The following is a 15988-nucleotide window of genomic DNA, read 5'->3' as shown; positions in this document are numbered from 1 at the left end:
CATAGTTTTCCCCGTAAAAAAAAAAAAAAGAAAAAAGATTACTGCAGGATCTTTGGCGAAAAAAAAAACTCGATAATATTTATAGAGTCGTAAAAATCGAGCACCGAGTTTGCATCTCCGCTACTCTTTCCAAAGATTTATTCCCGTCGACGGAAATTTATTTCACAAAAATAAATCGACATCGAGCAGAGAACATCCTATTGGACACGATCGATCCTGCTGTTGCGATTTGCAGGATGACGCTTACCAGCGAAACGACGTATGGCGGGAAGCATTTGTTATTGTCACGAGTTCGGTATATATATGTATATATATATATAACCGCTATTCGTATTTTGGCAAATATCATTGCGGGTTCGGTTCGATAACCGGGCGATTCGTCATGGACTTCTGGCCGATAGTCAAATGAACGAGTTTGCCGTAAATCGACGCGACGATGCATCGACGCATAAATCATCCGTCGTTCAGGTGCGCCTCTATCAGAGCTTACGGACGGTTTCGTTATCATTACGCATCGCACGTGCATTGCGCTAAATCAAATCCGGAAAATATTTTCGGAAGGACACGGTCGCGAGCCGGTGGAAGCTTATCGGTCCGCGTTATTTGCCGAGCGAATGGCAGACTAATTTTAACGCAACACGATAATTAATACGGGGAATAAAATGAAAATAATATAATAAAGTGTCCGGCGTAGCGGTAAATATCCCCGGAAAAATAGCCCCGGGAGTTACGCCCATTCCGTTGCGGCGTAATAGTTTGTTATCGTGATTTTTTTTTTTTACTGAGAAGATTCAGCACGATTCTCTATGCCGCGCCGCGGAGAGAGAGAGAGAGAGAGAGAGAGAGAGAGAGAGAGAGAGAGAGAGAGAGGGAGAGAGAGAAACATATATTTTTATTTTTATCGTTTTTTTTTTTAGTCACGACATTCCACCCAAATTTCTCATGTACATGCAAGAGCGCTTCTTTATAGCCGCTGGCGTTGATTATGCCTGCGTTCGAGGCCATATCGACCATAAGCATTATACACGGCGCTGTTTATACGCTAACAATAAGTAGGCGATCGTCGAAACCAATACGGAATCCTACGTCATCGCGCAAGTGGGCAAACAAAAAGCGAGTAATACGGTAGAGCGTATGCTATTAATGCCGGCATAATGGTAACTCTTGTTGTCGCTTCGTCGTGAGACAGTTATTACCAATCATCTCTCTTCTCTCTCTCTCTCTCTCTCTCTCTCTCTCTCTCATTCTCTCTTTTTCTGGCCTTCTCTCCCCACTCGTCATTACAAGTTACAACGTAGCCGGTTGGCCTTAATGTAATTGTGTACGGAGGTTCAAGCGATATGGCATAAAATCCTGCGCCATTGCGTCGTATGTCCATGTAGTTAACGTGACGTAAGCACAGCTTGGCCAACGTGTAAGCTTTATTAACTCGCCTCGAGTACCGCCCGACACTTAAAATCAATTAGTGGTACGCGTCAATTAGAAAGTCGGCCGCTTCATTCAACGTCCGAGTCATTCTTTGGACAACCAGTCGCTTCGACGCGGAATAATTCTCAAGGATGACGAAATTTGAAACAAGAGGCAATAACATTATCAGTATTTTAGAAGAGGCAATAATATTATTAGTATTTTCTATTATACAGATTCCTCGAAGTGTCGAATGACCGATTGTTCGATCATTTTATCCTTAGTCAATTATTGACACATTAGATAAAACCATCGCACGCCAGCAGATTGTCTATTTAAACTTTTTTTTATCTGAAAATCCTTAGATTCCCCCCCCCTTTTTTTTCCCCCCACTCCAGAAATAAAATCGGAGATCCGTAATTTGTTTTTGAATTACTAGGTATTACTAGCAATAATAAAATAAGACATTACATCGAACTTTTCGTTAAACTTCCATCTCGTGTCAACTTAGACCGATCAAAAGAAAATCTATATGGGAGCACGATCAATAGTTGCCTCAAAGCGACGATGAGGACGACCGATCAAAAGCAAACATACGAAGGAAACAGGTTCTCGGAGAGATACCACTGACTGTTGACGACATCGCGACGATATGTCGAAGTGATCGATTGTGTCTCGCGTGAAAGGGGAGGATCTCCGTTAGCGATGACTGAACACCACGTTATTATGCAAATCAAACCGGAAGTCTTTTGTGGTCTTCATCACACAAGGATACCGTCGTCTCTCAACAATTCAGTAAGGATGGATCGGTCTGATAAGATTTCGAATCGTTAGAATGCACCATAACAGATTTTAGCGAAATGTCTGATGTAGGGTGCAATTTTTTGAGAAATTTAAATATTTATTTATAGACATTTATAATGTAAAATTGTGTGACACAGAGAGACATGAAGTTATCAAATTATATGTCACATAATACTGTTTTATCTCAACAATTATATTTAATTGTGATAATTGCGTTATTTCCCAGCGTGATATTATTTTCATTTTTGTCCTTTTGATGTCACGGTTTGTCAAGGAAAATCTAATAATTAGCATTGCATAAATATTAATTATTGTTTCTTTCATAATTCAATACCGTATTGCAATTATTTATATATTTTTTCGAAATCCAATTCTCTCTGAGAGGACGGCAGCTTGCAATTGCTCTTGATGATTTTACGATGATTTGTAACATCCGGGATTTATGAGGCAATAACCGGTCTGATTGCTGCGTGTCTGTTCGCGAATCAATTAGAGTATATAATTACTACCAGAGAGTTATTATAATTTCGCGATTGCGGTAATGCGCGAAATAAGACTCTAAGAGTTACTTTCACCCACTTGTGCGCTTTATGTCTATCAGGAATGAGGATATGAATTACTTCGTCTAGATATAACACAAATAAAAAAAACAGATTAGAAATATAAAATTGACCTTTTTTTTAATGGGAACAATTTTGTAGGATGTTTTATTTTTGCACAAAGCATCGCGCAAGATATATATTGCAAACTCGAGAATAATTGAAGCGTTAGGAAAATAATGTATTGATTTTTAAAAGAATAGCCACAGAATCATCACCTTTTCATGGTGCAATGTATATATATATATATATATATACATCTATATTTTATAATAAATCTATATATACACACACAGAAGAAATTTATATAGAAACTTATATTTGTCTTTTAAATTTTCTTCTTGCGACATTGTTAACATTAAAGCTTCAAATGTTTTATCAGATTAATTTGTGTTTATAAATGTCTGGCATTGTGATATAAACACAAAATTTATTATTTGTAATAATTGCTGAATGCATTAATAACACAATTATAAATTATGTTATTAAATTTATAGTTTCCGACAATGTATTGCAATATACATGATGAGAAACGTTACGAATTCGCAGCTACGTGTTATCTTATTTTTTTTTCAACCAAGATATCGAGATAGACAGGAAACCGCGACTTACGAATTCTTCGCGGCGTGTGGTATCTGCTTCCTATCTATCCTTCCACGCCGAGAAATGCCTACTTTCTTCCTTCAGATTTTCTTTTATTTTCTCTTAACAATTTACATTTAACTCACCTACCCGAGCATAAAATTCCTTCGACCCTCGTAAAATTATAATACCGAAAGCATTCCCCATGTTTTGTTCATGTAAAGTATGAGGACCTGCTAGCCGATCGTAGAAAAAATGACGGCGATTGGCATTATTAAAGGATTATCTTGAGCTTAACTACAAATTGGAAGAAGACTTAAGGCATGCATAATAATCCGTGTGAGTTTTGTATTATATACTTTCACTGGTCTCTAAAAGAAAGAAAATACTTCTTCATAATAAATACGTTTAAATAAGGATAGAAAAGATTGCGAAATGTTTTAAAGACAGAAACAACATTAAGATATATGATACTAAAAGGTATTCAATATTAAGAACGCAATTTCTTCTACTTTAAATTATGTGTGTGAGAGAATCACTTATTTTTAATATTAGTTTCTCATAAAGTAATGATATAGATATCTGTATAAATTCTATTTTATTCATAAGAAATCTTATTTTAGAAAGTTAAAACGCCGAATAAAACACACACCAGCGTCACTGACTACATCCATTAACGATCTAAGATTAGCGGTTGATCTGGAGGTAGAAATTATTACTGGAGTGGCTAAAATTAATGACATACGATTCCAAATTCTACTCTGTATGACGCATTTGTAGTGTATCAATATACCATGTCACATTTCAACTTGACATCTGTACTTCATAGATATTATTTAAAGAAAACTATAACACTATGATACAATTTAGAATATTAAATATTAATAGATTTTAAATAGAATTGAACAAAATTATTTACAAGATATCTTATCATAAAAAGTTGCAATGAATAAATTAAAATACTAGCGTCATTAACTATATCTATTAACAATCTAAGATGAGTAGTTAATTACTTGATTTATTATATATCTTGTATTGGAACGATATGCTCGTTCACCAATATTTATTAAATTCAAATTTTATGGAATAAGTTATAGTGTAGATACTTTTGAAGAAGAGAGGTATCAGTATCCATGAATAAAGAGGAAGCTTAAGTAGTTCATTTCACGATTATCAGTTATGATTTCGTTACACCACATCGCACTGTTAGCGTTTCCACACATATTATGTCATACATGACCCTGACTCGACTTTCCTACATTACGATCGAGTTACACATCGCTCGCACATGCAGTGACCGCTAAATTATATTCCTTGACTCTATGATTTAATAATGCATCGCTGCGAAATCCAGCAGGTTTAATAAAATTTGTGACAAAATGAAAAAATTAGACCTTTGCTAAGCTAAAATAATATTCTTATAATTCTCTATTGTGATTGACTTGTATATTTCATGTCAGTTATATTTTCAATAATATTAACAGAAAAATAAAATTACATCAATTTTTTTTCTTCTCTCATTTTTTCCAATATATTTAATGAAATTTATCAAAAAATTTATAGAAAAAAATTCATGCACTAGTTTTATGCTCTCTCTTTCTCGAGTATTATATACTAAAAGAATATGAATAGCTGTGTTAGAACGTTCGTGAATGACAGATTAGAAATGTTAAGATAAATTCAACCATTAAATATAGATAACTTTAATTTCGACTAAAGAAACTCGCTAAATAATTTAATGGTTCTTTTTTCGATCGTTTTGGCGGTTGTAGCTTTGAATTCGCAGCTTAAAAAGATTTTGAGAAAAAGGTAAAAACCACTTGAAAATGTGCACTGACCTTGAGCAAGTTTCGGAAGTACGGACTGCAGGCCGAAAGAACGATCTTGTGTGCGGTGAAGCTGCAGCTGTCGCAGGCGAGCGTGACGTCGACAAAATCTTCCACATCTCTCAGCTGACGTACGGAACTGAGAATGCTCGATTGAAAGTCGTTCCATCTAAGAGAGTATTGCTGCTCTCCGCCGGTCGACGAGGACGAAGAAGCCGCCATGGCGTCCGTCCCCTTGAGAACGACCCGCGGTGCTATCGTGCTCACACTCCACGTGTTGCTCTATACCCTCGGACCTTCACACTTCACCTTCACCAGTCTTTCTTCGTTTACACTCACGCTTCCTATTCCTTGTCTGTATATTCCGTTCTGTATATTCCTTAAAGCTCCGCGATTCAACCGCGCCCGAATTCAATCGCCAAGATAATAACCTGGAGGAACGCCTCGCAGCGTTCAACAATTGTTCGATGCTTCGAAACAGATCGTCACAGATTCCTCTTTACGGTTTGTTCCTTCCAAGGATATTGATGTTATCAGAAGTGAAAGCCAAGAAATGAAAGCTAAGCGCCCAATCCCAAATAAAAGTAGGTATAGGGGAAACTTCGCGTACACCACGTTGAAGAATCTCATAGTACTTGGCTCATGATAGGTGGCACTTGGAAGCGCACGGTAAAACGTCGGACTGAGATCACGAAATAATGTAGTGCTGCTACATGTACTTCGCGCGAGAGACTTGACGCGATTGCTTATTTTGATGGCTCGCAGTTGCCGTCCTCTATTGTTTCTGACAGTGAAGTAATCCGCTGTTAGCTACAAAAAAACAAATAGCGACTATGTTTCCGCACAATGCAAAGTAAATAAATAGAACGATCGGTTCTTTTGTTTTTTATTATTGATTTAAGACCGTGTTCCGATATACAGGCCGGTATTTATAGTCGGATTTTATATTTAAGACCGTTTTAAATGCAGTCTTAAGATATCGTAAGCCAATCACATCTTAAGACGAAAAATAAGAACCGACTGTGGCTACGGTCCATCTGATGCTATCAATATTTCGAAGCATTTTTTCATTAGTCAGTTAGTGAAATTTTTTTCTTCCGATTGGTCAAAAAAGTTTCGAAGCATCTGTAGCGTTAAATGGACCGCATCCTATGACCATATAAATGCAATACTAAAAATTTTAAATCTATAGTATACGTTATGCAGGACCGCCGCAAGCAGGTGTGCAAGTTGTGCACCGCACAAATGCGTTAAAAAGAGAAGTTAAATTAAGTTTTAATCCTCCATTTGCATGTTTTTATTCTTTCTGTCTGCAATCCAGGTTTTTTGTCAAGCTTCATTTTTGTATCATTATAAGCTTTCAGAAAATATGGAAAATTTCAGAGTTATTTTTCAACATTTTTTTCTTTTCAACAAGATTCCTATTAATAAGATATTTTAAGAGAAGAAACCGGACTCTGCTTTCCTTTTATTTCAAAGAAATTTATATAAAAATGAAATTACTTGTATCAAAAAAGACTCAGATTACAAAAGAAAGGTTAAAATTATCAGATTATCGATTATTTCTCTAAAGCGGATACATGTGAAAGTGAAAAATTTCTATATCAATTTCAATGAAAAATTTTCACTTTTTACATTTCTGTTTTAGAGAAAAAAAAACCTTCTATGATCAAATTACACCTTGTTTAAAAAACAAAAAAAACTTTAAAAAATTATTTTAAAATGTATCTTATCGGAAAAATTGAGGGTAAATAAAAATATTAAGAAGAGATATTATATATGCAAAATCTTCTTTGCACAAAGGTGCCTTCTATGCTAGTGGCGGCCCTGACATTACATATGGTACAGATGGTCAATACTGGCAGTGTATGAGCCATAGCACATAGAGAAAAATGTAAGGGAGTAATATCCACTGAAAAAACGAGTGCAACACTATGCGCATTAAGTGCAATTAAATGCAAATCAATTCACATATTTTCAACGTTAATAAATAATTTAACTCTTTTAATTACATTTTCTTTGTTGTCACAATAAGATCATATCTTTAAAAGAGGATTAAATTATTTATTAACACTGAAAATATGTAAACTGAATTTATTACACTGAATTGCAACAGTTTTGTATTTTTTTCCAGTAAAAAACATTATTTAGACACAAGCAGTAATCGGTCAATCACAATAAAGACTGGATGTGTATGGTCAATAATAATATAATTCTTTTGAAGTATTCTTTGATTGATCAATTCATAAAATTTTTTCTTCTGATAAATCAAATGCTTTAATGAGGTTTTGACTACATCCTAAAGCAATAAAGTAAGCAGTAGCAACTTCAAAATATTAATTTGCTTACTGCTTACATATTTGTGTATTAAGGCGTTATTGGCCTTATTATATATACAGAACACAGCCTAATGCATGAGCTGAAAGTACGTCTTGATGTGAAATTACGAACCGATAATTAAATACTCAAATTATTAGAAACATATTTTTCCTTTTAAAATTGAAACATCTTACATTCTCAAATTAATATTAATATTTAATTTAATTATTCATTAAAATTTTTTATTCCATTCTCATAATATATTATGCGCGCATAAAATCTATTTATTTACTTTCTGTATTGTTTTTTTAAACAATTTTTACATAATTTTTTAATATTTGCCATTTTGTATATAATTGAATTAAGTTTTTTCTGCTTAAATATAATAAACATAATAATTGTTTTTTCTTTAGAAATATGTTAATGTGAAAAATATATTCAAGATAACATAAAATTAAATAGATTGATTTATTATAATTTACCTACTATGCGAATGATATTATTGCTAATTCATGCATGTATATAGATTGATGAAATTTTTATGCAGTTCCCGGGAATCAAAGATTACATTTTTAATGGTTACTGACTGGCCAGCTGTCCATGAAAATTTAAATATGTAATTCGTAACGAACGCATTATGTGATACATTTTTAATATCGGACTCGTTGGAGACTATTAAAATTTAAATTTTAATACGCCATTCGTAATGAACAAATTAGGTATTATCTTGCCAATGTAAAACTCGCCGCTAATGGAATTGTTCAATCGACCTTAGCGTGCGCAATCGTCCGATGTAAAATATTTTTACATTTATTTCGTAAACCTTTCATTAGCAACCCCTTCACATTGTTTATGCCGAAATCATAAAAGCCACGAAAATTCCAATAAAAATAGCAACCTGTTCGATATTATCATGATCGTTCAATCGTAAAGTTCATGACAATTAAAAACGTTAATTTAATATACTCAAGAATATTTATTAACTTACACATAATTTCAATTAAATATTCAATAAAACAAAATACACGATAAAGTTAATAAGAAGATCATATCTTCATTATATCAAAAAATTACACCAATAAAATATTAAAAAATTCACAACAATACGAATCTATATAAATTTATATATCACATAAATAAAAAAATAATAATTTTGTGTAAAAAGAAATGTGTAGAAAGAAAATATGTATGTATTTAGAGATACTGTACAAAAATTAATTAATCTTAGAATATTATCGATACGTGTAAGTATCAATAGGTCAATGAGCGCTAAGTTATGCCTTCAGTGATCATTATGAGAATTCCTACCTGCTATACTAAAAGATAAGACAAACAGAGACAAACTTTTAAAAATTCTTTCCGTTATATATCAGTTTGTTATGATATTGACTCTCGAATGGTCAGTTTTATAACAGAAAGCGTGATAAGTGATTTTAATTAAGCAAATTTGTGTTATTATACATTTTATTTAAGTTATGAAAAGAAATGCATAATATATACAATTGGACTATATACGCTATATTATTTTAAAATTGAATTTGATAGTATATTTATTTTTTCTTCTATTTTAAGTTAATAATTAGGTTATTTATGTTTATAAAGGTCTAAATTATCAATATTTTGTAGATTATAAATATTAAAAGTGCGAAATATATTAAAAATTGTACGATACATTAATTAAAAGTAATCTATTGAACATAAGTAGTCAACATAAGTCTACATAAGCAAGAGAAGAGAAAAAGAAAAGAGTCAACATAACATAAGTCTATTAAATAAAAGTAGTCTATTGAACATAAAATTTACGTATCGATAGCAATATTGTATCACTCAATAGCGATAGCATTGTAGAGTTAATAAGCATAATTGATTATACTTGAAGATTACAAAATCAATAATTGAATATAAAAAGCTATAAGCCGATGCAAGGTAAAAATGCACTCTTTTAATAATAAAACAATTTAATTTAAAATTTAATCCGTTTCGTATTTTATATAATTTTCGACCGATATAATACAATGCAATGTTCCAAATTCAGAAATCTTTTATTTCAAAAGATTTATTTAAGGAATAACTAATATAAAATTATAAAAATAACTAATATAAAAATCTAATTGACATTTACGTCAGAGAGCATCAAATAATTAGATCACTCTTATTTCTTTGTACTAAATTTGAAATTTCCAAAATTAATATTTTGAACTCGAATGCATACTTAAGATGTTGTGATTATGGTTAACACCATATATGCAGAAATACATATACTCGCTTTTCGACGGTATAATAAATATTAAAATCAATTATTGATTTTAAAATAACGAAAATTTTATTTTTCTTTAAATCAATACTATAAATTATTATAGAGATAAATACCTTAGAAATGTCCGGCGTTGAACTTTTTGAATGCTTCTTTAATTTGACAGCATTAGATACTATATCTAATTAGTATCAGATACTGTAGGATGAAAGTGTAGTATCTGCTGAATAGTTCCTCGAAATTGAAGTATTTGGCTACTTTTTTTTAATTTTGATTGTTCGACCACTTTGTCCGTATAATATTGACAATCAGATATTTCTCGAGGAACTATTTCCATTACATCATCCCGACTTCTGGTTTGTAAGCTGTTAACAAAATATAAGATGTTTTATTTATTTGATAACTTCTAATCTAAAAGAAATGATAGAGATAGGTTCGGTTTTTCATCTGGTTAACTTGTGATTAAGTTTAACATGATGTTTCACCCAATGATAAAACATCAGGTTAAACCTAATGAAAGAAAGCCATATGTCCAAATATTAATTTATTTATCACATAATAGTAGTAATATTAATATACTTATTAATAGTACATCTCTTAGAACATCCAAATTTTTTCTTTTTGTCTTTTATTGTTCAATAATAACAATTATTGTATATTCTTTTATGTGTTAGTATATTTTTAGAGTATTTACCTTATAATAGAAATAAATCTTCTCTTTTTCTCTCGCTCTTTCTTAATGTTTAATTGTTCCTTGAAGATGTTAGTATATATCACTTTTTCGCGCATACCGAAACGCTTGCACCTTCTGTCCTTCTGCGTCGCGGTCGACGCGTCAGTCCGACATCCAGTGCCGGGAAATGAGCCTACAAAGGTTCTCCTTCGTACTTTTATTCCTACTATTAATGACAAAGACACTTATTCCGATGTTTTTGCTTACCATTCCTCTTCCGGTTTTTATTCACTTTGTTTATTTTTCTTTTTTTTTTTGTTCAGTTTTATTTGTTCAGTTTTTATTTATTCGGTTTTCAGGTTACACACTTTCCTTTCCTGTAATAGACACAATTAATACAAGTTAAGTGATTCAGATTCGATTTCAACAAGTGACAAGAGAAATACGTTAATGATTCTTGCATAACTAAATTGTAAATTTGTAAATTTGTATTTGAACGTTAATTTGGATGATAAAAACAATTATTTCATTGATATATTGAGTAAGAATTATTGTAATTATGTAAGAATTATTTATATTATTAAATATTGGTAACAAAATAAATAAAGAGTTGACATATAAAATAATCTGATTTATTTATTTTTACATAAATGAAGAAAGAAAAAAATGTAAAAATAATGCTGTGAAATTAACAATAACGTTGGGAACAAAAGATAAAATCATTTAGATTTTCTTTCATTTTTGTGTTTATATTATTAATAAAATGTTATTTAACGACTTATAATTGAAAAAGTATGACGATCGAAGGAAAAATTTGTGCACCCTAATATTTCATATCAAATTTTCAATTATAATATATAATATTTCAATCTTCACCGAAATTACAATTAAATCACTTTATAGCACTGCTATGAAACGATTAGAAAAGAATAATTAAAGAATAGCACATGCAGTACCTACTTCTTTGATTATACTTACAAGTAGATATATATCAACCGGTCTATTCGCAAAAATGCTTTGTAACGGAATCTTCTGAACATCATTCGGTTTATGACTGTTTTATTCGCGTGTCCGTCTGACTGAAATGTCCCGTGAAACTTTTGATTTTTCAAAACCTTTACAGGTATCTCGACACTTAATGTTCGGTTGGACGCATACATGTTATATGTTCTTCTTGGTGATATATAACCGATAACGGTACAACTATATGGAAGGTCTATAGGTTTGTAATTAACTACATAAACAATTTTAAATTGTTAAAATTTGTCGGAATTGTTTTTCTTTGAAGACTAATGGAATACTCTTGTTAAAGTGACATTTTCTTGTATATTTGTCATATATTCATCACAATTTGCTAAATATTAAGAAATTTTTAACTCATAATCCAACTTATGTATTTTCCTTGTATAATTTGATTTTTACGTAATTATTTATAATAAGAAATTATATTATTTATAATAAGATGTTTTAAAAATTTCTAAATTTTTTTGTAAATCTTCCAATTTTTTCATATCAAACATTAATTAAAGTTTAGATTTTATGCGTAATATTTATTTTAAAAATGAATGATATTTCAGTAAAAAAAATATTATCAACATTATATATATATCAAGCACGCATTAAGAAATGGATTATTTCTAATAAAGTTGTTCTAAGTTATGCGTGCCTTAGGCATTGTAATTACCGGACGATTTTATGATGAGATGCTCTTTACTTGCATCATATACGGAAGAGTCATCGTAGAATTATTTTTCATTTACTTACAACTCTAATTGTAAATCATTTGACTTTTACGATCGGTTATATTTCTTTCCACCGTACATCGATTACTATAAATACAAGTGCAATGTCCATTGCGTTTGCTGTCTCGATTCACTCCAAGTTTTCTCATTGTTAGTTGATTGCGCTAATAGAAAACGTAGATTCAAATCTACGTCTTTTATTTTGCATGCTTTAAACATACAAATTTACATGCGTATGTTATATCTGATAGTAATTTTTTAATAATCTATTGACCAGATAAAATCTCTCGATCAACATGCTAATAAAATATGCCATAAAATATCTTTTGCAATCGTTAAATAAATATTTATTAAATACGAAATATTTTACAAGCAATAAAGCATATGCGTTCAAGCTACAAAAATTGTAATTTACGAAAGTTTAAGCAGATTAAAATAAGCACATGATAAGAATAATATGCACAAAAACAATAATAATAATAAATTAATAATAAAATTTGATATTTTTTTACTTAATCTTTACATAAAATTTGCACGTATATATATAAATATTATGTATTAAATAAATAAATGTTATAACAATAGATAATAATTTAATTTCAAAATATTATTATGGGTTAGAGAGGGCGGGGCTATTCCGTCAGTTTCAACTTTAAAGTAAAATACGAAAAATTACGATAGCAAACAATATCTTTTTACAGTCTTATAATAACATTGTACAATGTTATTATATTATAGCAATCATGATTGCTTCTTGAGAGCACAAATACGACTTTTAAATAATCAACATATGCCATAGAAATAAACATTGTCGCAAGAAATAGACGAAAAAATCTCGCTCTACTATTCTCATTGTTGTTTTGAATTAACAATGGTGAAGAATCTTGCAGCTTAAAGATCAAAGATTCTTATCTAAAAAGAAGAGAAAGATATCGAAAGAAAAGAAAAAGATAAAACTAATAGTGACAATAATGATGATGATAAATTTTTAAAAGGAAAAGAAAGAAAACACAAAAGAGAGAAACAAGAGGAGTAATTATATCTTGGAAATCAATGATTAAGAAGTAGAGGTTTGCCTAAATAAAAATTTTCAATCACTACTTTTAAACTCTCCTTTTCGTATAAAGGAAAGGTATAAAAAAATTGATCGTGTTATTCAATTCTATGTTTGTGACAGAGTTATAAAAAAAGATTCTAACGCCACAAAGGAGCATACAATTTTAATGTAATCGCTATATTATACATTTTGAGTAGCACTTCATTCATAAGCCGGAGATAAATGTAGAATTTATATACCAACAAGACGTATATAATAGTTTTGCGATCTCTTCCTCCCGAGTGTTTTACATTTCACCATTTAATTTCCATTTAAACAAACTCTGTGACATCGCTCTTATCGTCCGGTGGTTATCAGAGAAATGTAAAGCTTGATCATGTTTGCCCGCACAATGTATGATCGCCTTTGCCGCTTTAATTACGAAAATAGCTCGATCTCGCCTGATAGCAGCTGCGTTGTTTCGCATTTCCGCGTATATAGTAAAGCTTTATAAACAAACTGCCCGAGATATCGCGGAGTAACATATGGGTGTAGTCTGAAAAAAGCTGCGGCTACGTACGTAATGCAATTACAAAGTACGTGTCGGGAATTAAAAGCACATAAGTCGCAGCGATTACACATTATGAAACTGTTATACTGATTTTGAAAGCGGCCAGTATAATCACCGAATGGGAATCTATTTAAAATAAAATTGGTAGTAGCGATGATAATCGAGAATCATACGTGTAGATATCAGCCGATATTGCAAATCAGATACGATTTCAATATTGATCATGAATTCAATATTGATCATGAATTCTGTGGTCGAGAGGCAATCAATAAATTGACTGCAGCCATGTATTTACGGTTATTGCATAAAGTATGAACACGTAACTGAAGTCAATGTAATGTGTAAAATTAAAAAATTTGCATAATAAATAATTACAACAAAACTGCATTAACTTTTTTTTAAAAAACAAATTTGATATAAATATGTTTTATCGGAGATTTATAAAAAAAATATAATATAACTGCAATATATATCCAGTATTATTTAGATTTGTACAAAGTGAAAGAATCTTAACACAGACAAATATATTTGCTGCAAAGTCATTTAGGTACTGCATCTTGCGGCTGGAACAATAATATATATTGAACAATCACGTATTATGAAATTGAAATGATTACGATTTCGTAAGAGTGTAGCTAGAAAGCGTTGCAAGCCTGCGGAATGTGCTTATCTACTTTTCTTTCTATGACTTGAAGAACTTCTACGAATGTACATTTTACCCGACCGGCGGGCTTACATCTTTCCAGAGCGGAATAAATCATAGCTAATCACAAATGCAACTGCTGACACTGCGAACATTTATCTTCGTATCATGTATTTGATTTGATACAGTCATGTGTGAGAATCAAAAGGAAAACAATATCTGCCAATTAAGTACCCAGGAATTCGGCTTCTCAGGGATTAACGCAGTTGGCTCGAATACATTCTAATTAAAAATAAAAATCGAGATTGTGTAATTTTAAAGACATAATGTTTATCATTACAGTGGATGAAATAGCTTAATTTTTTGTCTTAATTATAGCTCCAATTATTATAATTAGCTCTTTTTTATGATTATGGTATTTTATTTTTATGATATCTTTGCAAAATTAAAAATGCATATCTCAAAATACTGAATTTAAATTTTTTGATTGAACCAAGAATTCATGTTTTTATTTATTTAAATTTGGGAAAATTAAAATTTATTCTTGCAAAATTACGCATACACATTGGAATATTTCAATTAAAATTACGCGTAATTACAAAACTGTATTATTGTTCATGAAAAAAATAGTTTTTTTGCAAGAATGTCTTATTTTGAATGTTTGAGTAAAACACTATCTTAAATTGCTATTTGATTTATGTGTTTTTCGCTCAGGTATTTAACTTGTGAATGTGTAAAATCGTAACACGAGAACGTAAAACAGAGCGTGACACGCGCGGCAACGTGTGTGCTGCAGGCATTCCATTGTATCGTATGAATGAACCACGTCGCCCGGGAATACATTTCGACTGATCGATCGACATCCAAACTGTTCTCGGCATCGAAGCGCAAATATAATTCCGGCATCTGTCAATTGATGAAAAATGCGAATCACGCATTCTAAATTATGTATAATTTTGAAATATTATTTGCTTTAAGTCGGAATTTTATTTAAAAAATATATACATATATGTCTTTTATGCTGTAATGTAAGTGTGGATGTAATGTATATATAAGCAGACGGATAAATAGATCAATAGATGGATAATTTATCTAAAAATAAAGATTCTGCAGGTTGACATTTTCTTTAAGAAACTAATATAATAAATGCATAGAGAAAAGAAGACAGTAATAATAAAAAATTAGCCACAATAAATTGCACAGTAAATACTAAATTAAATGAAACGCAATGAGATAAAAATAAAATATAATAAAGAGAAGAAAGTCAATTCAAAATGAAGGGAAAGTAAAGGGAAAAGAAAAAATGGCAGAATAAAAAAAGATTTAAATATTATACAAGATTGTAACCCAAAGTTTCCAAATTATATTAAGAATACATTTGAACCAAACTTTGGCACCATTTATACCAAACTTTGCTACCTTGTATATAATATAAGGCTATGTTTCATTATTCACTGCGAATACTGAAAATCTTTAGTGCACTCGTATATGTACCATGAACTATAGATTTTCAATACTTGAAGTGAATATAT

At 30.9% G+C, this 15988-nt stretch overlaps 1 protein-coding gene across 8 annotated transcripts in view; it reads right to left on the bottom strand.

Moving 5' to 3' along the window:
- The window catches only part of LOC108751091 (protein abrupt), a 121247-nt gene that overhangs the window by 67361 nt on the left and 37898 nt on the right, over positions 1-15988 (bottom strand). For 7 of the 8 annotated variants that reach the window (XR_001939464.1, XM_018491048.1, XM_018491053.1 and 4 more), the window contains 3 exons: positions 10486-10841; positions 9908-10156; positions 5231-6028 (listed from right to left, as the gene is read on the bottom strand). Coding sequence is in view for 7 of the 8 variants with exons in the window: in XM_018491048.1 (XP_018346550.1) it covers positions 5231-5440 (210 nt within the window). In the remaining variant the exon portion in view is untranslated. Of the gene's footprint in view, positions 1-5230; positions 6029-9907; positions 10157-10485; positions 10842-15988 lie in introns of those variants that run through there. The other variant, XM_018491049.1, reaches the window with a different exon arrangement.

This window comes from Trachymyrmex septentrionalis, unplaced genomic scaffold (assembly GCF_001594115.1).
Source record: "Trachymyrmex septentrionalis isolate Tsep2-gDNA-1 unplaced genomic scaffold, Tsep1.0 scaffold40, whole genome shotgun sequence".
NCBI classification, from domain to species: Eukaryota; Metazoa; Arthropoda; class Insecta; order Hymenoptera; family Formicidae; genus Trachymyrmex; species Trachymyrmex septentrionalis.
The sequence above is the reverse complement of the archived record's forward strand: the minus strand, read 5'-3'. Positions and strand labels throughout refer to the sequence as shown.